At 22.5% G+C, this 25,490-nt stretch overlaps 1 protein-coding gene across 2 annotated transcripts; it reads left to right on the forward strand.

The window, feature by feature from the left end:
- The first annotated feature begins 6,038 nt into the window (after window positions 1-6,038).
- On the forward strand, window positions 6,039-20,061 carry LOC145831903 (parathyroid hormone/parathyroid hormone-related peptide receptor-like). 2 transcript variants are annotated; one of them, XM_082939257.1, is made up of 13 exons: window positions 6,039-6,127; window positions 6,790-6,944; window positions 7,775-7,869; window positions 8,702-8,799; window positions 10,761-10,876; window positions 13,403-13,556; window positions 13,803-13,857; window positions 14,319-14,391; window positions 14,927-15,030; window positions 15,089-15,227; window positions 16,677-16,718; window positions 17,582-17,780; window positions 19,892-20,061. In XM_082939257.1, exons 1-13 carry the CDS (start codon window positions 6,100-6,102, stop codon window positions 19,990-19,992), a joined length of 1,359 nt encoding a protein of 452 aa, XP_082795383.1. In that variant the 5' UTR covers window positions 6,039-6,099; the 3' UTR covers window positions 19,993-20,061. The 2 variants fall into 2 exon arrangements, with proteins under 2 accessions (XP_082795383.1, XP_082795384.1); XM_082939258.1 differs by having other exon boundaries at window positions 19,895-20,061.
- The last annotated feature ends 5,429 nt before the right edge of the window (window positions 20,062-25,490 follow it).

The raw sequence follows: 25,490 nt of genomic DNA on the forward strand, positions 1-25,490 counted from the left end.
ACAGTAAATTGCTGAAAAAAAATTAAGTTTTTGAGAAAATTTTTCGACTTTGAGAAAATTTTAATAAAGTGCTTGTTTTAAACAAAGTTTTTGTTTTGTACACGAGATTGTATATTTAAAATTTTTTAAAGGCTATTGTAGTTTTTACTGCATTAAAACTTTACCCAAGTTTAAAAATAATATAGTTTATAAAAATTTACGGTAAAAAAAAATGACTACTAAAAATGTTTCTTAAAGTTTATTAAATTTAAAATGTTTTCATTTCATTTTAACAGGTCATGATTTAGAGTTTTTATAATTTAAAAAATATAAATATTTTAAACTTTACAAACATGTAGTTAGGTTCTAGAAATATATATTTTTTATATTTAAAGAGAAATATACTATAAGCTTACTTTAATAGTAACAATTAAATTTCTCAACTTAAATTTCAACGAGATAAATACAAACTTATTAATTCACAAATTTATTCATAAAACAACGTTTAACTCAATTAATCAAGGAGGTTAATTTAAATAAAGATGACGTACTTCTCATAGATTAAATGAGTAAAACATTGTTTTGTAAATAAGTTCGTGAACTAATAAGTTTGTTACCAAAAATAAATAATATGGTTTGAAAAATCTAATAATTTGGCATATGTAAATTAATTTAAAAAAAAAATGAACGCTAGCTTCAATTACTTTATTATAAATAAATATGTCAAGTATATGAGTGTATTATCACTTATCTTTAAGTTTACTATTATCTAGTTTACTATTAATTTTCTATGTAAAAGTAGACTGTGATACAAAAGTCTATTTTTTTATAAGATAACAGTTAGACTTTAAAAATATGGTATATAATTCTTTATTTCAAACGTGATTTGTGCTTTTTACACATTACTATACATTTTAAAGTAACTAAATTATTATCAAAATAGCATTCACACTTTTACTTATTTTTAAATCAACATTTTAACTAATTTACTTATAACAAGAAGCTTTATTTTCTTAAAGTTTATCGATATTAACGCTTTTTTAATCAGTACTATTAAAATTCGAACATAAAAATAAAAAAGGTAGCTGAGTTCTTGAAAAAGTATTTTTTATTTATCTATATGTCTACCAACTGTAAAACACATTTAAAAAAATTGGTTAAAAATTTAAACAACTTGGCATATGTAAATTAATTTAAAATTGAGTACTAAAAAGTGAAAGTAAGCTACAATTTTTGTATTTTGTAAACAAATAAGAATAGTAACACTGCACAAGTTAAGATCGATCAAGTTAGTTTATTTTTTATTTTCTGTGGAAGTGTATTTTAAAAATAGTACAGATCAATCTAAAATACTTCACGAGCTAAAATATGATCTAAGAGACAACAAAGTTTTCTTTTTAGGTTTAAGACATTAAGGTGATCAATATTCAAATTCTAAAACGTATTTTATATTCCTAATTTATGTTTTAATATATGAGTAAAAATAAAACGAACTATACTATTATTATTACAAATTTTTTTATTAGGATAAATAAAAAATATATTGTAAAGTATATTTTTAGTAATTTTCTTTTTATAGTAGTGGCTAGTAAAACTGTTTTATTACTTTAATTTAAACTTTAAAACTACTCTTTCTCACTACCTTTTAAAATGTTTACCTCTTATAATACCTCTATACGATTATAAATTTTAGTTTGTATTAACAATTATAAAAACTGCCTCAAGTAAACAATTAGAGTGTTCAACTTTTCTTAAAAATTTAGTGAATTTGCTATAACTTTCTATATTTTCAACTTATTTTCAAATTCCATCTTTTGATATAAATTTTAAGTATAGATACTTACTCTTATAAACACCAAAATATCAATTGCTGTACAAATTAACAAGAAATAAATTGACTAGATGTTTATGAAGACAAAACATGGAAAGCAGCTCTGATCTTATTGCGGTTAGAAACTTCAGTTATTCACCTGTTTTTAATTTTGATAGTTTTATTATACACTTGTATAGTATTAAGAACTACTTAAACACGTTAATAGTTGAAAGTTAATTGCTTCCAACTATTAAATACTAATATATACGTATTTTTTTATAGTAGACTGATTAGGAAAAATAATAAAAACGCTTATTTTGCCAATGAAATGCTTTTAGCGTTTAGTTGATTTGTTTTAGTCGACCAAACAACGAAGCTTTTTTAATCTTCGAAATTTTAAGGTACTTTAAAACATATGCCAAAATTTTACGCTAAGTAAAACAATTTATGACAAAAAGAAATTAAAGCAGTGTTACTTTTTACTATAATCGACCAAAATTTTGCAGTTTTAATAGTTTATAAAAAACTAAGTTTATTTTTTAAACAAAAATTCATTAAATATTTTTGTCATTTTTAATCCTAAATTTCAGGTGATTTCTTAGTTTAGTATTTTGATTGATAATGCTTTGTAAATAATATCTATTAACTTACTTGGAAAGATTTTATTTTAAGTAGGCAAAGTATAAATTCTATATCCTTGAATTTATCTCTTAAGATATAAATAACACATTATAAAATTGAAAACTTAATTATTAAGTATTACAATTGAAGCAGATTGTATTATTTTTATATAGAAAAGTTGTTGTAACTTGAACAAAAAATAAACTATATAAGTAACTTTCTCACCTTTACAAATATTCTAAAAGCTTGTATGCAAACTAAGTAACTGGATATTTTTAAGCTTTTTTGTTTTGATAATTTTATATATTTATTTTAATTTAATGTGTACATTTTCGTAATTTAAAAGTTTTTTCTCTGAAGTACTATGATAACGTAAAAACTTTTACAAAAACTACCAGTTTTAAAAGTTTAATTTCAATAGCACGAAAATTAAAAGAAATATTTTGACTCAATGTAACTTTTGAAATTGAGTTATTTTAGTCTGTTGGTTTATATAACAAGTTATAGACTTATATACATTTTTTAATGTTACTGTACGCTAAAATATTAGTAATTAATACTTTAAACTTTTAAACTGTGGTAAATTTAAATAGTTCGTTTATATGTTCTTATGTCTGAGATAATTTTCTATTTTTAATGTTATATTTGAAAATTTATATTTTTAGATAAAAGTTAAACATTTTAGGATACAATGTAAAAAATAGAAATTTGTCATTTTTGTAAAAAAACTTTTCTTTTACAAACGAACTATTATTAAGGAACTATTTAATTATTGTATAGTTTTATTTTATGGTGCAATATTAGTTTAAAACTCTAGAAGCTTATTTAATTCTTAAAATAAATTAAAAACAACCGTTTACACAATAAAAACCTTAGTTGCTGAAAGTAACTTTTTATATAATTAAATGCAATTTTAGATTGTATATAAACGTTTAAATTTTTGTGAAGCTTGATAGTATATTAAACAAAGACTAAGAAAAAATTAATTTTGTGATTAAAGAATTTTATATAATAATAAAGTTCAAATTTTTAGATAATTTTCAAGAGAGTTTAAAAATAAAATTCAAGTTATTTATACAAGTAAAGGTGAGAAATACAGATTAAAAAGTAAAGCTTTTTAAACTTTGTCGAAAATTTTTAAGTTTTAGTAGATTGTTACAAATGTTTTTTTGTTAAAAATTTATTCAGTTTAGTTTATTCAGATATAAAGTTTATAAAATGAGTTTAAGAGCGTGATTTTGAAACTTTTATACTTTCAAAATAATTTAATTCTTAACTAAATCAAATAAATTTTACATCATAAAAGGAATCCTGTTCAGATTCCTTTTTAACTTTTGCTTAATAAAACGAGTTAAAAAAAATATTCTAAAACTGATAAAAATATAAGTGATAAAGTTGTTTTTTAAACTTTTTATAGTCTTTTAAACCTTAAAAATCTTAAGTTTATGCCCATTTATAAAACATTATAAGTACAGTAAAATATCAACAAATACAGTATTGTCTTTTTTAAGCTATAAATGTTCACTGTACGTACTAAACAAAAAAATTGTTTTAATTTTAACTGCTATAAATTTAGTGATAATTTGCAAATTCTATTAGAACATTTTGTAATTTGAAATCAAATTTTTAATATAAAATAAAAAACTTATCAATCAAAACATTTTATAGTTACAACAAGTTCTTAAAGCAGTTTAAAACTAATTAAAATAAAAAAAAGTAAAGTAACGCGTTATAGCTAGTTTTTTACTACAATAAATGTTGTACTTTAAACAATTTAAACAATTATTTTTCAGAAAATACTATAGGTAAGTAGCATTGTCTGTGTCGAAATATTCGAAATTTTTACTTAAAACTATATAAAACAAACAATAGTATTTGTTTAAGCTAAGTCTTTTTCATTTTTAGCTCATTATAATTTTGATTAAGTTTGGGTATGCAACTCGATGACCGAGAGGTCTTTTTGCTATCCAGATCATTGAACCAAAAAATTTTTGAGCAATTTTTTTTTGTTTTTGTTCAACAAACTAAACTAAACTAAGCATCATAGTTCGAGCTATTAAATATTTCAACAAAAAATAACTTCAGTTAAACAGTATAAACTTTGTTTAACACAGTTATAAGTATATACTGATATTTACATTTACCTATAAAATATTAGACGGTCTACAATATATTTAGATAGATTATTTAATAAAACAAAATACAGAGAACCATAAAACTAATTTTTAATTATTAGCTAGAAACAAAACTATTCAATTATAAAATATTAACTTTTAATTTTTTTCATTGAACCGACAAAAATACTCTTAAATAACTTACTAAAAAACCGAACCTTGCTTTTTTTTGAAGAATACCCATAAAATACTACTTATAGTATTTTAAGTCATAAAAGCATTTAAAATAAATTAATATAATAAGTAGAAAACTCTAAACTAAAGTTAAATAACATCATTTTCAACCGCTATAAAAGTAGAAAGAATAAAATTTCAGTTATAATTTAAAGTTTCAAACTAATAAAATCAAAATAAAACCTGTTTAACTTTGTGCAAAAGAAAAACATATAAACGAAATAAAGTTAGTAATGATTTTTGTTACTTTTGCGCATAAAATTTAATTCTTTTTAGACACGGTTAAACCATTTTTTTATGCGCTTTAAACATCGGATATTTTGCTACTTGAATATTGAATTTACTTTTAAAGAATGAAACGTATAACTATTTTCAGAAAAAAAGTTGTAAATTGCACGTAAATCAGAAATTACTAAAATTTTTGCTAGTTAAGAAAAACAAAGAAAAATTACAAAAGCTTTTAATTTCTTTTTTTTCTTAATATTCGACGTAAGGATTATTATTTAAGTTATTAAAAAAGTCAAATCACTTCGCTTTACTTTGTATTTTTGTCTGATACTGAAAATTTAAAGCAAAGAAAAAAACTTTAGTAAAGTATGTATCGATATTTTTTTGAAGTATAAATAACCTGTATAAAAATTAAGGATTTATTAATTTAATACTTGACCTATAGTTTAGAAGTTTTTTTATCATGCAGTTAACTATCTGTTTAAAGTTACACTTTATTAGTATAAAAAATAAGATGGGGTAAAAGTTTAATAAGTTTTAAAGACTTATTTTGTGTATCAAAATTAAGAATTTTAAACAATATATTTCTTTTAAAAAATGAATTATAAAAAAGATCTTTTATTGAACAATAAAAACAACAGGGATTTCAAATTTCTTTATCAAACACAACAACTTTTATTTTTAACAGTTTATAGATCAAAATCCTAGAAAATGTTAGTTCCAAGTATTAACTTGCTCATCAAAAATGTTTTTCTTACCTTGGTAAGGCAAAATTTATAAACTCTTTCTGCTAAAAATTTATTTTTATACCAGTTTTTTTCTTATCTTAACATATACATTTATATATTTTTTAAATATTTTATTTTTCAAGGACTATTGTTTTCCCTTACAATTTATTATCAGTTGTCTTTCTTCGGAGTTTTTACAAACAAATGCTACAAACAATGCTACAACAAATAAAAGTAAGTCGAACTTTTTATGTCAACACTAAACTAAATTTAACATTTTTTTAATGTTTTAGATGATGAAAATTACTGTCCAACCATGTATGGTCTTTTACAGTGTTTTCAAAGATTACCCTTCGGTGGAACTAAAACTTACCAGTGTCCAATGGTCATACGATCGGGATTTAATGAAAGTTAGCTTTGCTATGCAAATTTGAAATAAGTTAGCTTAATTACGTCAACAAATAAATTATTCTTTTTAAGTTACATGATACGATTATAACTTTTCTACGTATAAAAAGGAAAAGATCTTTTTTAAATTCATAACCTAACAGTATAACTTTGAATTTTTTGTTGGGTGTATAATTTTCGTAAAAATTGCATGTTAGTTAAATAACTTCTTTTATTTTTCGTTATATTTTGTATAGATTTTTAGTACTTTGTAAGCTTTAACGGAATATTTTAATGAGAAACTATTTTTTTCTAAAGTAAAAAATATATAACTATTTGTGTTGGCTAAAAAAATTGCTCAATTTATTTTACTAATATTTGAGAGGGTCGAAATTTTTTCGCACTCAATTCTGGTAATAAATAGATTAGTTAATTTGCACTTGTATTATTATTTAAGTTGAAAATCTAAAATCGACTAGAATTTTCTGAAAAATCCTGGCATCAAAAAGTAAATTTTATTAACTAGTTTATATTTTGCATAGTTTCGTGGTTAGTTTTTTTAAATGTTATTGGCACTGCCAAATTGGCAGTACAAAAAAAAAGGAAAAAATAATAAATCAAAATAAACTTCTCCGAACTTAAGTTTAACCGAAAATCAATAGTTAATTTAAACTGACGTCATCAGGTCACGTGGACAACATGCAGCAGAACATTTCGCTTCACAACGTCACAACGTATTGCGACCCGATGACATCAACATTGAAAGTCCACCAGTACTGCGTGGACACTTCCAAGAAAAATACAACAACCGATTACGACATTGAAGTCACCGGAGTGAAGGTAGAACTGTTTTTTTATTTACTAATCTTTTTTTTATTTCATTTTTAACATTTATATAATTTTATGAACTTGTTTTTTTTTTATAAGTGTTATATTGGTTTTTGAATAGCTTACACTTGTTTTACAAAAAAAAAAGTTACTATTAACACCTAAAGTTTTATCTATATTTTTTAGCTTAAAATTTTGTTTAATAGAAGTTTATAATTATTGTTTAATAAATACATATAAGCATTTTACGATTATAAGTAAACAATATTTGATTTTCAATAAACAATGGTATAAAATTATGATTTTTTATAAAATTTAGTACTATCTTTAAATTAATAATTTTAAATCTCTTTAAATTTTTTTAGTTCAGCTTTTAATTTATATTCGATTCTTGATTATTAAGTTATTAAAAAACATTGTTAAATATAGGTTGAAGTACTTTAAAAGTTCTTTTTTTTTATATATAAACTTTGTTATATACTTTTACCGTATTTTTGAGCTGTTAATTAGATTAGTCTAACTAAAAATATACTTGTAATAATTAAAATTTATTAATTACAGTAGTATTTATTCTTATGTTATTTTATCAAATAAATATTATTAACAAATAAATTTGTGTGTATTAGACAAACTTGTTTTGAAATTAATTCTATAACCAAATTTGGCTTTTTGTTTACATTTTGTTGCGATGTAAATTAAACGCACAGTAGTATCTGTTTTTTATACAACTCAAATACAAAACTTCATTTGCTAAACAAAAATTGTTTAATAATGTTTGTTTAATTATTTATCAAGTATGTGTTCATAATTTATGTCACTAGAATATAATTCATTCATAACAGAAAGCCTACAATATTATGGGTCTCATCAGTAGAGTTGGAATGTCGTTTTCGCTCGTATCTCTTGTAATAGCTATCTTTCTTTTGTCTACATTACGGTATGTTTTATTTTCTTATCCAAAATATAGAAATTTAAAAATATGAAGCAAAAGTACGCTTTTTAATAAATATATAAATATACATAGAAAAATAAATTTACAAAATAAAAAAGTCAAATTATTTTGATTGTCTATGTGAATAAAAGAAAAAAGCTTGTTACTTGGTAATAAGTTTGCTTCAAAAATTATAACTAATGTGGTGGAACTAAATCAAGTATAATACTTACGTTTTATACAACAATTTTAACTTTTTAAACCCTAATAAACTTAAATACTTAAGTACTGTTTAAATATAAATTATGTCGATAAGGACAATTAAAGCACAATGATATTACTTTTGGTATTAACGCTAAAAAGTACAGTTTTTTTCAATATATAAAACTCTGTTTATAACTTTGTTGGTTATTTTGTTACTTTTTTTACAATTATTTTTGCTTAGCTTTAACTTATAAAGTATTAAAAAAAAAAATTTTCCTACCATACGAAAACTTACATTACTAGCACAACTGTTTTAAGCCTAAAAATACTTTTGCTCTAATTCAATTATGGTGAAGTTATGCAGCTTTTTCAAAATTTTGGTAATACTTACGTCATCTAAGTTTCTTCGCATACGTGCATTGTAAGTGTTCAGTCTGAAGAATATGAATTAGTATTCGTTCTTATATTTAGTAAAAACTTTTTAACTAATGTTTTAACGATTGTTAAATTTAGGAGTAGACTTAAGCTTGTTTTTCATATAATAAATTTTTAACGAATATTTTATACAATAATTTTTACAATATTTATAACAATTAATGCACTGCAGTATATTCAAAACAATCTTCTTTAACAGTCGACTACACTGTATGCGAGTGAGAATCCACCTTAACCTGATGATTAGCTTTTTGTTGAGAACTGTTCTATGGTTTCTACACATTCCGGCTTTTAAAAGTATGTTTACGTCACAAGTAGTTTTTGAAAACAAATTAAAAAGAAACTTTTAAACAACTGATTTTTGAAAATTTATATGTCTCGTTGCAAACAAAAACAGTTACTGCACATATTTTTGTATAAAAGTGTGTAAGCTGTGAATTTCTAAAGTATGCAAAGTGGCATGTATAGTCTTATTACAGCATCGACAAGTATTTCATACAATAAAGTCTAAAACCGATACTACAAACTATTACCACGAACTTACTTTAATACAACAGTACAATTAAGAAAACAGGTAAGCCGTAATCAATCAACAGTACAATTATTAACAATTGTTGTTATCAGAATAGTAAAAGGCGTAAATTCGAAAATTTATATACTTCTGGTAACTTTGGTTACTTTCTTGATTTGGTACTTAACTCAATTTAAAGTTAAAACTTAATGAGCTTGTCTATAAAAACAATTTTTAGAAAATTTGAAACATATAACGTTTCAAGTTTTCCAGGGTGATTTTGTGATTTTGTAGCTTTAAAAAAACTAATTGAAAGAACTTCTGACTGTCTTTTTTTTCTAATTAATAGTAATTGTTTAATTTTAATATTTCAATTAATCCAGAAACTTTTTTCTTTAAGAAAAAACATATACATAAATTTTAAAACAACAAATGATAAATTATATTTTATTAAACAAAAACAAATAAGTTACTTTAAATTATTTGTAATTAAATAAGAATTAACTTTAAACTAAATAATTTAAAATTGTTTGTAGAAAAACTAAAGAATTATAGAAATTCAAAAAATAAAAATAGCTTGATGTTTTAGCTTACTTTCCAATTTTAAAGTAAGTACTTCGCCTGATATTAATATCTAAAAGTATCGTTCTTTTTTAGTAAAAGAATAACTTCGTTTTAATAGTTATTATAGAGCTTAGATTAAATTTTAAGTTTACTTAAATTGATCTTACTTGACAAAGACGTTGTTTACCGTTTAGAAATTTAAGTTGTCATAAACTTATACTTTGTCAAAACTAACTGTTTAAGTACTTATTTAGAAACTCATACTACACATTTTATGCTGAATTAAACGTATTTTTTATCAGTTAGCAAACAAAATTTATAAATAAAACAAATGTAAATAATAAAAAATTATGATAGTTATTTAGTAGCTTACCTTTTATTTAATAAAGTTTTATAAACTTAGTAACTTTAGGTTTTTGTTTTGTAGATTTTTTTTGAAACAAGAGCAAAAAATATTGATATCTAGTAATTTTAATGATTACTATTGTCTTTAAGAATTATACTATACTTAATGTAGTTTAAATTAAGGACTAAAAAAAAATTCGAGACAATAAACAAAAGTAAATATTAATTTATTTTTCTTTACAAGTTTTTTATCAAAGAATTAGGTTCTATTTTAAGAGTTATATGTATGAAATAAATAAAAAAGGGTTTTTAACTAAAGTAGTTGATAGCTTTAGATATCATAATAAAAATTCATGCCAAAATAAACAAACTTTAAATATAAATTTAGTTTCCCTTAGCAATGTCACTGCAATCGAAGTTATTTAATCTTACTTAGCAGTTTTTAATGAACCGGAATAATTTAATTCCTTAAAGACTTTTAGAAATTTTTAGCTATAAAAAGACAAAGTATCAAATAAACAAACTTTTTTTTCTAAAACAAAATGTTATAAGTTTGATTAGCTTTATATAGTCAAATTAGTAATTATTTTTACAATAAATAAAAGTTGTGTGATACATAGAATATTTTAGTAAAGGGTTTCGACTAAAAAACCGATTAATTCATTAAGAGCTTAAGTTTATTCTAAAAACATTTCTTTTATTATAGACAAATTTATTTTTATATTTAGACGGTCAAAAAACATTTACAAGCTTATAACACACCAAACGTACTTAAGTACATAATCGGCTTAAGTAAAAAAAAAAAAAAATTTATTTTAAATAATGTTCTATTTAATAGCCGAACGACTGAATGATCCTGACGAAGTTGTTCGCATCTTGGCTGAACATCAGCATGGAGAAGACTTGCACGACATACAAAATATGTACAATTCAATTTGCCTCACAAAGAGTCATGTAGGTATAACTTTTAATTGTTTACTAAACTTTTCAAAACACAATTTACCTTAGCTAACTTATGGTCAAAAAAATTTGAATTAGTTTTTAAGCCGAAAAATATATTTGAATTAGAAAGCTTGAACTTTATATTGTCTCTGTACAAAAGCGTTTGTATAAAGCGATCTAGTAAACAAGTATTTCAGTAAATACCTTTAAAAAAGCAAGAAAAGTTCTTATCAATCAAGCTTAAGCTTAGTATAAACAAATTATATTTACCTGAATGCGACTTTTTAAGACATTTTAGTCAGGAAAACACGCATTGATGTTAAACAGGTCAATAAAATCAATGAGATCTTTAGTGTATTTGTCTCTATTAAAAAAACTCCTTTTTTTCTAGTAAATCTACTTTTTTTTCTGTAAGTTAACTTTTTTTTATATGGTCTAGACTCTAAAGGAATGTTTAAACAAAAAGTATTTATCCATTAAAGCCAAGTTTGTTTATTACCAATACTTGTATCCGATTTTAAATTACTCTAATTTAAATAAATAGTTATCATTTATTTAATGACTTAGTTTTTTAATAAAAAAATAGTATTAAGTTCGATGTACTCTGAACTTTACAGCTCATTTTTGAAAAGGTACTTTCTTAGTATCGGTATTTGAGTAACGATGTCACTTTATAAAACCATTTTCCTTGGTTGAAATTGTAGAAATATTTAGGTAATACGTATTTTGTAATATTCTTAGAGTACCGTCAAATGTTAACTTCCAAAGTCAAACCTATTATTTTTTTACAAAATTCCAATTATATAGTAATTGCGACTTTCTGTTTAATTGGAATAAAACTAATGAAATTAAAAGAGCTTAAAATATTAAACTACTTCCTTTATATTAACTTCGTTTTAGTATAATTTTATAAAATCAATATCTTTACACGAAACTCGTGATAGAATGTTTGGTTTCTTGTTAGAACTACTTGAAAAAATCAAAAACGTAATTTGAGTTACTATAGCATAAAGTATAAAATCAAGAACAGTTTAAAATCATAGTTTATAATTTAAAAAAAACTATTTATGAAGTTTATCTTTTAAATTTTTAAGATATTAAAAACTTTATTAAAACTATTATCACCAAGTAGAACTTTCTAAAATACATTATTGACATAAGTATATAAGAGTGTTGAAATATTTAACAGTTTCTAAACCAAAAGCGTTCCAAATATTTTACTAGCAAGTAATCAAATAGAACTTTATATAGTTTATTTTAACTTAAACCTATCATGGTAAAATTATAGAAGAACAAAATTATCAAACAAGCAGCTTTCATTAGTTAATTACTGTTAAACTAAAAAATTGTATACACAAATTTACTATATGAAAGGTTTTGCCGTTTAATTTTAGATTTTAAACCATTACTTATATTGATTTAAATCTAATTTAAATACCTTGCAAAACTGTTACCAACTGTCTTACATAAAATATGTAACTAAAAGTACTTTTTTAAATTCTATAATTTTTTAAAACTTTCCTTATGACTGTAAAGGTAGTCTTTGGTATTTTAGACGTTACAAGTGATTGAGCTTAGGCAGATAGTACTGGTGTAATTATTAAACGGTTCAATTAAGTATTGACCGCAAGCACAATTAAGTCCCATAAAATAAGCAAAATTATATAAGCCTCGTATATTAAGCATGCGTTAAAAATACATGTTATTTAGCTGAGTCAACATTATAAAAATTTAATTATGTGCATGAATTTTAACTAAAAATTAATAGTCTTAAAAACAAAATATCAAGTTGTAAAGTTTACCAAACTTTTTAAATATTTTTTTTACACTTTGCTTTATTCTTATTATTTTAGCATAACTTTTCTTAATATATACACTACACCCTCATAAAAATATTAAGTTACATTTACTTACTTTCTTAAAGTAAACAAAATATTAAAGTTAATATTAATGATAAAAATCAAAATTTCAACATCAACAACAAAAAAAGTAAAATGTTTGTATAAGAGTTTTTACTAACAATAATAACTATGCGTATCATTTTTTTGAGATCAAATTGTTCTTAATAAACACATTAATTTTCTTAACTTAAACTCTTAATTACACTCAGTGTAATTTTATGATTTTTACTTTTACAATAAAAAGTTTTTTAGAAGAGCTTATAACAGTATACTTTTGTATTTAACTTAATTTTTAAACGTGGGTAAAAGGTCTAAAATTCTAAATAACTTTCTTTATTTTTGTTTTCATGAAATAATTAAAAACGAAATACCAAAATAACACCCAACATTTTTCATTAATTTCTTTTAATTACTAGTTTAAAACATTTATTAAAGACGATACTAAAAGATAACTAACAGCTTAAAAAACTTAAACAACAATTAAATTACAGTATACCATGAAAATATCAGTTATTTTTGTAAATTTGGTTATACTCTTGAGGCTTTTGTTGTCAACTAGTTAAAATTATAACTTCAAGTTTTCAATAGTGCTGTTGTTGTACTTTGATAAGGATAAAAAACGACAAAAACATAACAGGCTACCTGCAGAGCATATACAGTTATAATGCACTACATAACTTTAGCAAACTACTTTTGGATTTTAATCGAAGGTTTTTACTTATGGATTTTACTTCGAGCTAACACTAACCTTGGAAGAAAAACTTTGATCTGCTTTACTTTGTTTGGTTGGGGTTAGTTTTTTTTTTGTTATAAATGGCATTCTACATAATCATTATAATGTTTAGAGTTTAAAATATTTTAAGACTAGTTTATTTCTATTTAAATATTAAATTTCTAAACTTAGTTCATAGTTTATATGACATAAATTCTTAAACATTTTTAACTTGATTGTAAGTAGTCCATTTTTTACTTTTTTTTTTAATACTGTTGAAAATTATAAACGATCTATCTGTAAAAACACGTTTGTTTTGTTTTAGTTGGACCTCTATTTCCAGTGTCTTTCTATAGCTACATGTACTATGATAAAGGAGAGTTAGTTAATCTTGTATAGTTTAAATAAAAAAAAAATTTGATTTTTAATAAAAAAAACTTTGTTTTATTAAACCTTTTGATTTTTTGTTGTTCGCTTAATTATGTTTCAAATTAGATAAATATATGTAGTCTAAACTAAAAATTAATGTTTTTATTTAACTTCTATAAACAAACTGCATTTCAAAAAAAAATAAAGACTTTTCATTGTTCGCTTAAAAATGTGTGCAAGTTACGCTCTTTTTATAAAAACAGTTTTAAATATTATAACTTAAGTAAATTTTGTCACATAACACTTTCGTATACATACTGATATTATTTTACCTTTGCGTATTTTTTTTTGTAGCTTTAACACAACTGTTTGAAATAAAAGAAGGATTAGCAATGACCTAGCATTAAATGAAAATAAAGTTTACTGAAAACTTGTAGTTTTATACATTTTTCATAGTTAAACGTTACTCCAGGTGTCTTGGTGTGACATCGTGCAATTTTGGTCTATACTGGATTATCTTGGCTCCCCAAGCTTTTTGCCTGGTTGTAAGTATTATAAAGTTTAAATTACAATGATAGTGCGTATTTTCGCTTTGATATTTTATCTTTTAGTTTTTGTTCTTTATACTTTTCGATGAGTTTTTGGAAAATGTATTAAAAAAAATTTATAACTCAAACGTTGAAAAAGTTCAAATATATATTTCAGAAAAGAAAAACAGTTTTAAAGCAATGCATATGGTCTTAACTTTAACATTCTTTAAAAGGATATTTTTATATAACATAACGCAAAAAGTGTTTAATAGTTTCTCAATAAGTAGCTTTTCCTCTTGCTATTTCTGCTAATTACATTACAACTTATTAAAAGAACTAAACTTTTTAGCGGGTATCTTAGTTTAAAGTGATATACAACAGATAACTACCTTATTAAAAACAAATTATCAGTTTAAATATTTCTATATTTTTGAAGTCAATTTAATTAAAAAGAATATAATGTTCAATTGTGTGATAAATTATTAAGTTTTTATTGAGAACGACTGAAATTCAGTTGTATAATTTAAAAACACTTGTTTGTGTTTTGTAGGCGAACTTGGTGTTTTTTGTTTTGGTTATAAAAATGGTGGCCTCAAAACTTAAATTTACACACAGTCTGACATCAACGACCAGTAACAATCGCATCAAATGGAGGTAAATTGTTTTTTACATTTTTCTTTACGTTTACTACAATTCAGTAAATTTTTATTAGATTGGCCAAAGCTACATTGTCACTTCTTCCACTTTTGGGAATTTCTTACTTAACTACCATTTTTTTACAATGCACAAACTACAAGAGTACATTTGTTATCGCACTTAAGTTTTTCGAACAGTCACTTCAATCTTTACAGGTTTGGCAGACTAAAAATAAGACTACAGTTGTATAGACAATACCTAAAGTATTTCAATGATAGATATCTATAGATTTTTATAATTAACAACAGTAATTCACTTATAAATTTTTGTTTTAATTTTTTAACATATATTCAAAAATTATGATTAAATTTTCACTTTATTTACCTAGTAATGTCTGAATATAAATTTAAAAGTTTGTATTGAAAGAGTACAACTAGTAAATCTAAATTGGCTAAATATTTCCTTTTACTTTTTTTGGATTTTTTTAAATTTTTTTTAAGTATAAAGCTAAAGTTTAAAACTCATTAACAATTAAAAATTAAACCATAATAGAGTTTAATTATATTAAACTTACCATCATAAAATCTTAAGTAGACCAGGCGTTCTCAAAATTTAAAGTTGTGCACAACTATTTACTGAGATAAATTTTGTGCACACTACGAAACTTAGTACATACTTTTTCACTACTAAAAATAATCTTATCTAAGTTTATAGTAAATCAAATACTGAACTAGTAAACACCTAAGAAGAACAAAGTTGTACTACACCTTTTTTAAGTTTCTGTACACATTAAAACAGTATCTAATTAAACAAATTTATAAATTGAAAAACAGTGATGTTAACGTTACATAGGTTACATAGGTGCACTAATTCACTTGTGCTTAGTACCTTTAAAACAAATACTAATTTCAGCTATATGTTGGTTGCTACACAGTTCTATCTTTTTTATTTACTTTAAGCTGTACAATCTCTTTTTTATGGTTAGAAAATTATTTATATAAGTTCTAAAGAAATATCTATTTTATTACTCTTATGTTATGAACATTAATTATGATGATATTCCACATTTAAAGCTATAACTAAGGTAAAGTATCAAACAAATTATATTAAATTATTTAGTTTTTCTGTTTAAGCAATCGCTGTTTTTGAGCAGCTTTGTTTATTTATATTAGTGCTTAAAATTTTATGTTAAACTTTTAGAAAAAAAAATTGAATGGTAGGACACTCTATTAAAGTTTAAAAAGCAATAGTATACTTAGTTTAGCTTATAAGTGTTTTGAAGAAAAGTTTTGTTTTATTTAAAAGCTAAAAACCCATGTTGATGTTATAAGTAAATATAAAAAATTTCATATGTATACTTATAAATTGTTGTTGCGGTTATTTTTTAAAAGTTTTCAAGAAAATTAAACTTTACGTTTTTGCAGATAAATATGTTTTAATCAATTGACTTTTTCATGTGTAAGAACTTTTAATTTTTATATTCGATGATTTACTGCTACTAGTATTATTATAAAACTTGAAATTATTAGACTATACTTTTAACAAATTAATGTGTATGCTAAAGTTATAACAACAATAAAATTAATGCAAAAATATATTCTTATTTTTTAGTTTAATATAAAAACTTTAATCTAACTATTATAAAAACTTAGTTGTTTTTATAGGGTTTTTTCGTATCGATCATCTACTGTTTTTGCAACTCAGAAGTAAGTATTAGTTTGTTTTTAATTGTATTGGAAAACTTTGTTCAAAATTTACTTTTTAAAACTTTGTTTTGAATTATAATTTAAAAGTAGATTACTTGAAAATAAACAAATACAGTATACCAAAGCAAAAATTAACTACCTGATACTTTTATTTCATTTTAAATCTAGTTATCTAAAATACAAAAAAAAATTAACTTTGACAATACTTTAAAATTAAACAATTGTATTTTGAAAGTGAGCCTTTGCTACTTCATCGTTGTCAAAAAAAAGAGTAACAAGGATAAAAGTTCAAGTCACTATATGCTACAGTAAAACTAAAATAGTGTATGTTTGTCTTCAAGATGAAAAACTTAAAGTCAATGTTTTTTAAAGTATTCAAATTATAAACGATATGTATTACAATTTTTTACAAAGTAAGCTTAAAGTTTTTATCTGGAAAACAAGTAGTTTATATATTAAATCACTAAATACTCGGTATAAAATGTTTGAATATTTGTTTAAATTTTTGAAATCTATAATATGCTAAGTTTAAATTGTTGCTCGAGACAACTTAAAAGTAAGTTTTTAATTTCAAGTATCAGAACATGTTACTGTTGAGTAAACAAAGCTTAAGTTATTTTTTTTTTAAACTTAACTGATAATGACGAAATTAAATGTTTTATTGCCGTTTTTATAGTCTACAATTATCAAACACAACAAACTACTTAATTTCAATCAGACTTTGTGGTTTAGTTTTATTTGGTATTAAGGTATTATGGATAAATTTTGGAAGTTTTAAATGTTATAAAACTTTTTTTAAGTAAAGCTTTTTTAAATTTTAGTTTTTTTAATATACTTTAAATTAAAAAATTATAATTTAAAAGGTCCAAGATGAGTTAGCAAAGCTAAAAAGGAAATGGAACACAAAAAAAGAAATAAAACGAGTCACACGAGCTACTAACAAACTGAGTACTTCTGCATACGACAGATCTATGCTGTCGACTACTGCCCAAACAAACTTTACGTTAGTAAGCAAAAGTGAACATGAAACACTACCTATGAGAAACTATGATGACTTGATAGGTTGGTTTATTAGCAGTTTTATTTCAAATGTAGTCTACACTGTTTTATATTTAAGTTGTATATTATTATTATAAGTAAGTATATTATAAGTAAGATTTTATAGAAATTTATCAAAACTAAGTTTTGTTTGTCAAAAAAAGTGTTTGTAAGATAAGGTACATTTAGATACACTAAAATTATCTAATAAAACTAACTTTAAAAAACTCAACTTTGATACTATTTCACATGATTTATTTTTATAACAAATTTTCCTGAATGTTAATCAAATTCAAACATACATATTTTTACACCTAATGCGTATTTTTTAGGCTTAAAAACAGTTGGCGTTTGGAAGTTTTACTTAGTTTTACTTAATCGTGATTATTTTTAGTAAGGATTTTTTAATTACAGTACTACAGTTTTTAAAACTTATTTAATAGCTTTAAAATGGTTTGCTATATTGTATAAATAAAGATTTAGTTTATTTTTATATAAATAAAAAACTGTTAGCTAATACACTTAAGATTTGTTTTTTTTCAAATATTTTTCAAAAAAATAAACTAACTTTATAAATGAATAACAACACAGATAAATTTACCTAACAAGTACATAAGTTAAATATTAAATTCTGAAGCATAAAAGTATAGGTGATAAATAATTGATGATAGATGTTTTAAATTATTATTTTTTGCATTGTAACTTTTTGGTTGCGTTAAATTAATATGTAGTTTTATATCTTTGTTGTAAATTAAATAGATTCCAAAGCATTAAACTATTAAATAAAAACAAGTAGAATCAAACAAAACACTTAAGACGTAAAAAACTTTAGTATGTAAAAATTAGGGTAAACAAGTTCCTAAAATAAAATAAAATAAAAAACATTATAGTTGTTTTTAGTTTTAAATTTCTTAAAACTGATTAAATATTGTTTAGTTTAATGTTCACAAAATCATTATGACCACTCAAACTTAAACATTATACATCTAATACTGTTTTATTAACGCTATTAGATTATAGTAAAGAAACGTTAAGCATATATTCGTTAAATTTTTTAATCCACTTTTAAGAATTTTACAACTAGTTGAACACTTATTTTAACTGATTTATACATTTAAATACAGATAACTATTATATGACTGTTAAAAACTTTTAAAACTGTAAACTACGAATAAGAAGTTCTCATTTTTATTGTGAATAAAGAAAATTACATCTTGTAAAACTTTTAGAAATAGTCGTCAATAAATCTTTTATTGTCACATAAGTAACTTATATTTTATTAACAAACTGTAAGCTATTGTTTGATTAAGTTTTTTTTTTATAAAAAAACTCTTAGTATTTTTTTCAACTAATAAAAAAAGTACTTAATCATGTTAATTGTTTTGTTTTTAGTATGAACTATACACAAAAGAATTATTTCTTAGTTAAAAAACTATTTAATGTTATCAGATATAAAACAGCCGTTAGACAACTAGGCCTCTAGATAAATAAATTAACAATTTGAAAACTTTTAGTTTTATATTCTTATGTAGTTTTTTTTTTACTATAACGTCGTAATTGTAATTTATTATACTTTATTCACGATGTAACTGTAAAAGTACATACAAACTACAATATATATAAAGTCAAATGATCAAAAAGTATTTATTTTTAAATAATTTTGATATATTTAACCTAAGCTTTATCTAAACTTCTGTTAATTAAATTTAACTAAATTTTTTAATATTTGTTAGTTCAAAATAGTTTTTAAGTTAAAGTAAAACTTTATCAGACTATTAGAAGAATAGTATATATGTGTCATCTTTTTAAAACTTGATTTTGTAAAACTGAAAGTAAAAACTTAAATGTCTTAATTCTTTAGTGTCTGTAAAAGCATGTGGTTTACGACTCGATAACCGAAAGGTTCCTTTGTAAACCAGGTCCTTAGATCAAAATTTTTAAGCGCTTTTTTTATCGTTCAATAAACAAACCATTCGGTAAACATCGTTGTAAAACAGTTATGAACTACACATTTAAAGACATTTGGACTTGCATTTTAATTATAAAAGATTAATTTAATCAAACAAATATTTGCATTAAAAAAGTTAACAAACTATTGTGCAGTATTTTTCTTTAATTAAACCAGTAAAACCCAGCAGATAGTTTGAAAACGAACGAAGTTAATAACACAGAAGAAAGAGTTGAAAGTTCATCACTTTTAAACAAAAGCTCTCCAAAACTTATTGACAATCATTAAATCAATTTAAAGCTGCCAAATACATCAATAATTCCCTAGTACTTTTTTAGTGTCGTATTTTTCTTTTTTGTTTTCTTTTGTACTCTTATTTCTTTTCTTCAGTCTTAATTTACTTAAATAAATTTAATTTTTCAACATTGTAAAAAGAGTAAACTTTGTTACATCAAGTATAACAAAATATGTTTTAAACCGTACTCATGATTCAAAAATTTTCGGAAAGTTTATTATGTTAAAAAAGTCTTTGCATGTTTAAATTCAAATCAATTTTGTTATTAAAAAACAGTTTAATGTGCTGCAATCTAAAACGAGTTTACTTTTTAGTTATACAGTTAATTATTTTATAATTTCCATATAAGGCTCTACACAACTATTATAGATATCAAAATATTAACTTAGTTTTAACATAAAAAATGTTTTGTGATATAATAACAGTTAAATTAATTTATTTGTATGTTAATTTTACATTAGCATCTAATTGTTTGAAAACTACTACAGCACAGAAAAACTTCATTGACCCTCAATTAGTAACTGATTTATTTAAACAAGCTTAAATTATTTTAAATCTTGAAGAAATGTTAATATACAAAATGTATTCTTTTGATTTTAAATAGTTGTTTTTAATTTAAGTTTTTTTTATGTGTGGGATAACTTTATCTTCCTAAGAATACTTAACGATATATTAGTTTATTTTTACATGTAAAACTTAACGTGAAAAAAAAATAATAAAGCACATGGTTTGTTTTAAATTTTATAAATTACTCTGTTTAACCATACATTCATTTATTTACTAAAACTTAAAGAGTTTAAAAACTAATTTTTTAGTGAAGTTTGTCTTTTTTTTAATATTTAGGAGCAAACATACTTCATGTTTTGTAGGACTCCTATTATTATTTTTCTAATTGAGATATTTAAACTTAAAAAGTCTTAACCTGATGTTAACAAAAAAAATATATTTTAATTTAGTTTACTCTTTTAATTCTCACGAATTTAGTTTACTCAATTTGAATGAGCTGTTATAAAGTATTAATTATAAAATAAATGAACGATATATTTGTGGAAAAACTGTTTCCGAAAGAAATCTGTACTTTTAAGGTTTACTTAACTGGTTTCTTAAAAACAGTTTAAACAGATTACCTTATCTATAAAGTTTAAATTGAATACATTCATAAATTTAATAGATAAAATTATGATTTTTATTTTGTAAGACCTATTAAAAAACTAAACTTTTAAGTAAAGATATTTAGTTATTGAGTTAAAAAACAAAAGACATACAACTACAACTTTTTATCTTAAAACAAGTTTAACTAAAATTATTAAAAACCATTTTTAGTAATATTTTTTTAAGCTTTGAATATAAAAACTTGATTGGGTTCTCTTTTTATCTTGAAAAAAACTTATTGTAGAAAATTTATATACATCAGTGTAAAACGAAAGTAAAAAAAAAATTGAAAGTACAGATAAAAGTTAAATGATATCACATTGAAACTGTTTTACAGAGGTTATTTGTTTTGTTTTTTTCCTAGTACTTCAAAATCCAAATACAGTTTTTAAACTTTTAATAGCTTATTTTCTTCTCATAATAAATTTTTTTTAGTTATATGTTAAATTTTCATGTAAAATAAATAAGTTTTTATTAAGTGCATTAAGTTTTGGTATAAAGTTTAAGTAGGTTTTTGAAAAACAAAATTAAAACATGATTGCTTTTCGGCTGAGTTGTAAACACAACACTTACCTTTAATAAAAGTACTTTAAGATATTATTTTATTTAAACTTTTAATTAGTTTAGCTAAATTTAAATTGACCAGTAGTTTTTTGGTCAATACAGTATTTAGCTGAGAACAAACACATAATAACAAAAAGTGACAACAAGGTACGTTAATACTTTGTTATCAGAATTAACTCATTCTAACAAAACTAACTAAAAAGTTTATCATTTTCCAATTTAAATATTCTTCATAATTTTATGATTTTTTTATCAAATAGAAATATTTAGAATTCGTCAGAAACAGAACTTACCATTAAATTAGGCCTGAATAAAGTGATACGTTAGTAATTTTGTAATAAAACTATTTAGATGATGGTTACCATTATTTAAACGATTAGGCTTTAAAAAAGTTTACCTACTTTAAAAAGTGTACATAAAATTAGCAATGAAAGGTAATTAGATAAAAAGTTCAATATTTTTTTTTAGATCAAGTTTTTTTTTTAACGAAGTCTACAATACTTTTACTTGAAGTATTTTCAAAAACTTGGTATTTACTTGAAAATTATAGGCTTTTCAAATTAATACCAAGTTTTTTAATGTAACACAACAAAAAAAGGTATTAGAAAAAAGTATAGTTGTTTATAAGTAAAAATTTTGAATAGAAAAACAATTAAGAAAGGACAAAAAAAGTAATTTTAAATTTTTTAGGACAAACTACAAATCTAATTTGACAAGTAATGTAGCTACGTTTGTGAACTACTAACAGATAACACAAAGTACTTGTAAAAATATTTTTAATTCTGAGTGGTTATCAAACTACCATAGGCGACTTGATTTAAAAGCTCGTACACAAACTACCTATTAAAATAAACTTGCTTAAACTGAGTTTCTAAAACATTGTTTGGGTTTGATTGTGAGTAAAAATATTTATTACTACATAACTGTTTAATTAAACTACTGGAGTTGTTTTTTTAGTACAGCAGCCTATGAAATATTTTTTTTATGAAATTAATTAGTTAAATTCAAAAAGCTGCGATAGTAAGGTTATCTAAAATATGAATACTGTGTAATTATTTATGTCATTTTAAGTTAGATTAAAATCTAGTAATAAAAATACAATTAAATTATTTATTAAAAGTTGTTTGGCTAATGAATTCTTTGTATAAAAAAAATAAACGAAATGTAAAAACTAAACAGAACTGCAGCATATATTTTTTTACACAGTAAAATTTTGCGATTTTGCACTTTTAATTTCCTAATTTGCTGGATTATTTTGATAAATCCCGTTTTTTTTTTTTGTTCGAATAATGCTTTTTTCAATACTACATTTCCATTTTAAAACATTATAAAATAAGTTTGCGAAACTTCTAAATTTATCAATGAGATTTTGTTATTAAATTTACAAAAAAATTAATTTTGTTAAGTAAAAATTCATAAAATTGTGGATTTTAAAAATATTTTTATCTACTAACTTTGAATTTTTATTTTATTTTAAATTTTTTTCAGTATTTTATTCGCATTGTTATAGTAAACATTTCGATAAACATGTAGTCTAATCTTGCAATTTATTTCAAGATTAGAACAGTTCTGGACAATGACGTTAAACTGTAATAAAATGGTGTACGACTGGATAACCGAAAAGTTCCTTAGTACACCAGGTCTTTAAACCAAATATTTTAAGCATTTTTGTCGTTTAATAAACAGTATGAACAATTTCTTTTTAATACTAAGAACAAAACTACTTGATTCTTTCTAGTCTGATGGTAATTTTCTATAAATTTTTACGTTATAGTTTATATAAAAACGTATAAGATTTTAAAAACTATAAGACTTAAATGTGTATAAATTACAAAATTTTAAGAGTCAGCTAAGCTTAAAGTTTGAAACAAGAGAAAAAATTTTTTTTGTTTTGCTTCTAACTTTATTTGCTTTTGTATGTGAAAAAACTTACTGGTACAATATATAGATAAAACTATCAAACTTTTTTATAGGTATTTTTGTTAAACCTATACATTTTATTATATACTATATGTATATGTATTGTAAATAACATTAGAGATTTAAGTATTTGAGTTTTACAGTTTTTCAATGCTTTAAAATTAAAGTAAAGCAGAGATAATTAAAGTTATTTTGTTTTTTTTGATTGCTTTTCAAACATACAATCAAAATTTTAAAGACTATATAGTTGAAAAATATGTAACTTATAACTTTTTTCTCTTCATATTTCTTATTTGTTTACTTAAGTAAAACTTAACTTTAAGGAATTTTGTAAATAAAGATAGTTAAGTTTTGATTACTGTCTAAAAATTGGATATTATTCGACACGAGTTGAAATTTACTTTAACTATCTAGATTAAATTTCTTAGATATGCAGATACTAAATATTTATTATAATAGAAAATCACTTTTCTTTGAATTTTACAAAGCTACTAAAAAAATCAGTTACCCTAGCGAAAGTTATGCATATAAGTAATTTTATTTTATTTTAAAGTGTTTAAAATAAGGTATTTTTGACCTTTAAATAAAATAGAAAACATAATAAGTAAAAAAAGATATTTTGGACTTTACTTTAATGATAAATAAATTTAGCTATGTCATCTAACACTATTTTATTTTTATGTTACAACTATTTTAAAACTTTAATGTAAATCTTTTAAAAGCTAAGTATTAACATTTGTTGCTCACAGTTTAGAAACTTAAGATCAGTATATGCAGTCTCTGTTACACCTCTTTATTTTGAATAGTTAGATAGTTTTAATTTAAAAAAAAAATTAAATATTAAATCATTTTTATCGTTTCCTTACAATCCAAATTCATAAAAAAAAATATAAGGGTACATATCTCAAAAAGATAACTTAAAAATTATAAAAGGCTAAAATGTACCAAAAGGTCAACTAAAAAAGATCACATTGGTAAAAATAAATTATTGGAAGAATTAATTTATAAATGCATAAAAAATAGCTATGTAAGTAAGTTTTTATATTTATTTTAGCAATACATCAAAAATTTATTTTGATTTATAAAAGTTTAAAAAACACAGGGTTTCAGTTATTTAAGATTATGATATTTGTTGAATAATTGAAAAAATTATATAAGTTACAGAAGATAATCTATAATAACTAAGATTTTGAAAAGTCGGATTTCGAATTTGGTTAGCCTGAAACCCAAATGCCACTACTGAAAAAAATTTAACGTTCTTATTTCTATAAAATAAAACAGAAAGTGTTTTATTGGAATAAGTAAGAAATAACTTTAAGTACTTTTTTTACAAGTTTACAATTATTGTTGAAAAATTTTTTAAAACTGTAGGGATTATTAAATATATGCAAATAAGTATGAGTTTATATTACTATACAAATAAGTTAAGTAAAAATTGTCACGTAAAAAAAGTTCTTATTCGTTTATCGTATTAATTAACTTATGACTGCTTACTAAGTTTCGATTTGGTTTGGTATTTCTTCCAATTAAACAATCCTGCTGTTTATGAACTCCCTAAAGTTTCATTATTATATTCTAAATTAACTTCTAGATTTATATTGTTCTAAACAAAGCTGCAATTCGGTTAGAGAAAAAAAACCGAGTCACTATAGATTAACATTAGATTGTTGAAAAAAAAATTTGTCTCCAACACAATTTACTTTTCATCAGACTTTCAAACTGTACTGTATATTATTTATAATCACTAACAGCACTATTGTAAATATATTTTTGTACCTTTTATATTGAAAAAGTTTAACAAAACTTGCTTTTTATAAAACTTTTTTTCTAAGTATTTATGTAGAACTGGTAGCAA

The sequence above is a fragment of the Thalia democratica genome, chromosome 3 (genome assembly GCF_965202585.1).
Source record: "Thalia democratica chromosome 3, ktThaDemo2.hap1.1, whole genome shotgun sequence".
In the NCBI taxonomy this organism is placed as follows: Eukaryota; Metazoa; Chordata; class Thaliacea; order Salpida; family Salpidae; genus Thalia; species Thalia democratica.

Excerpts from the sequence above, each read along its gene's own strand:
- LOC145831903 (XM_082939257.1), top strand. The coding sequence starts at position 6,100 with ATGGTCATACGATCGGGATTTAATGAAA. Across the intron at positions 10,877-13,402 it reads TTTGCCTCACAAAGAGTCAT|GCTACCTGCAGAGCATATAC; the intron begins GTAGGTATAACT and ends AAAACATAACAG. Across the intron at positions 14,392-14,926 it reads CCCAAGCTTTTTGCCTGGTT|GCGAACTTGGTGTTTTTTGT; the intron begins GTAAGTATTATA and ends TGTGTTTTGTAG.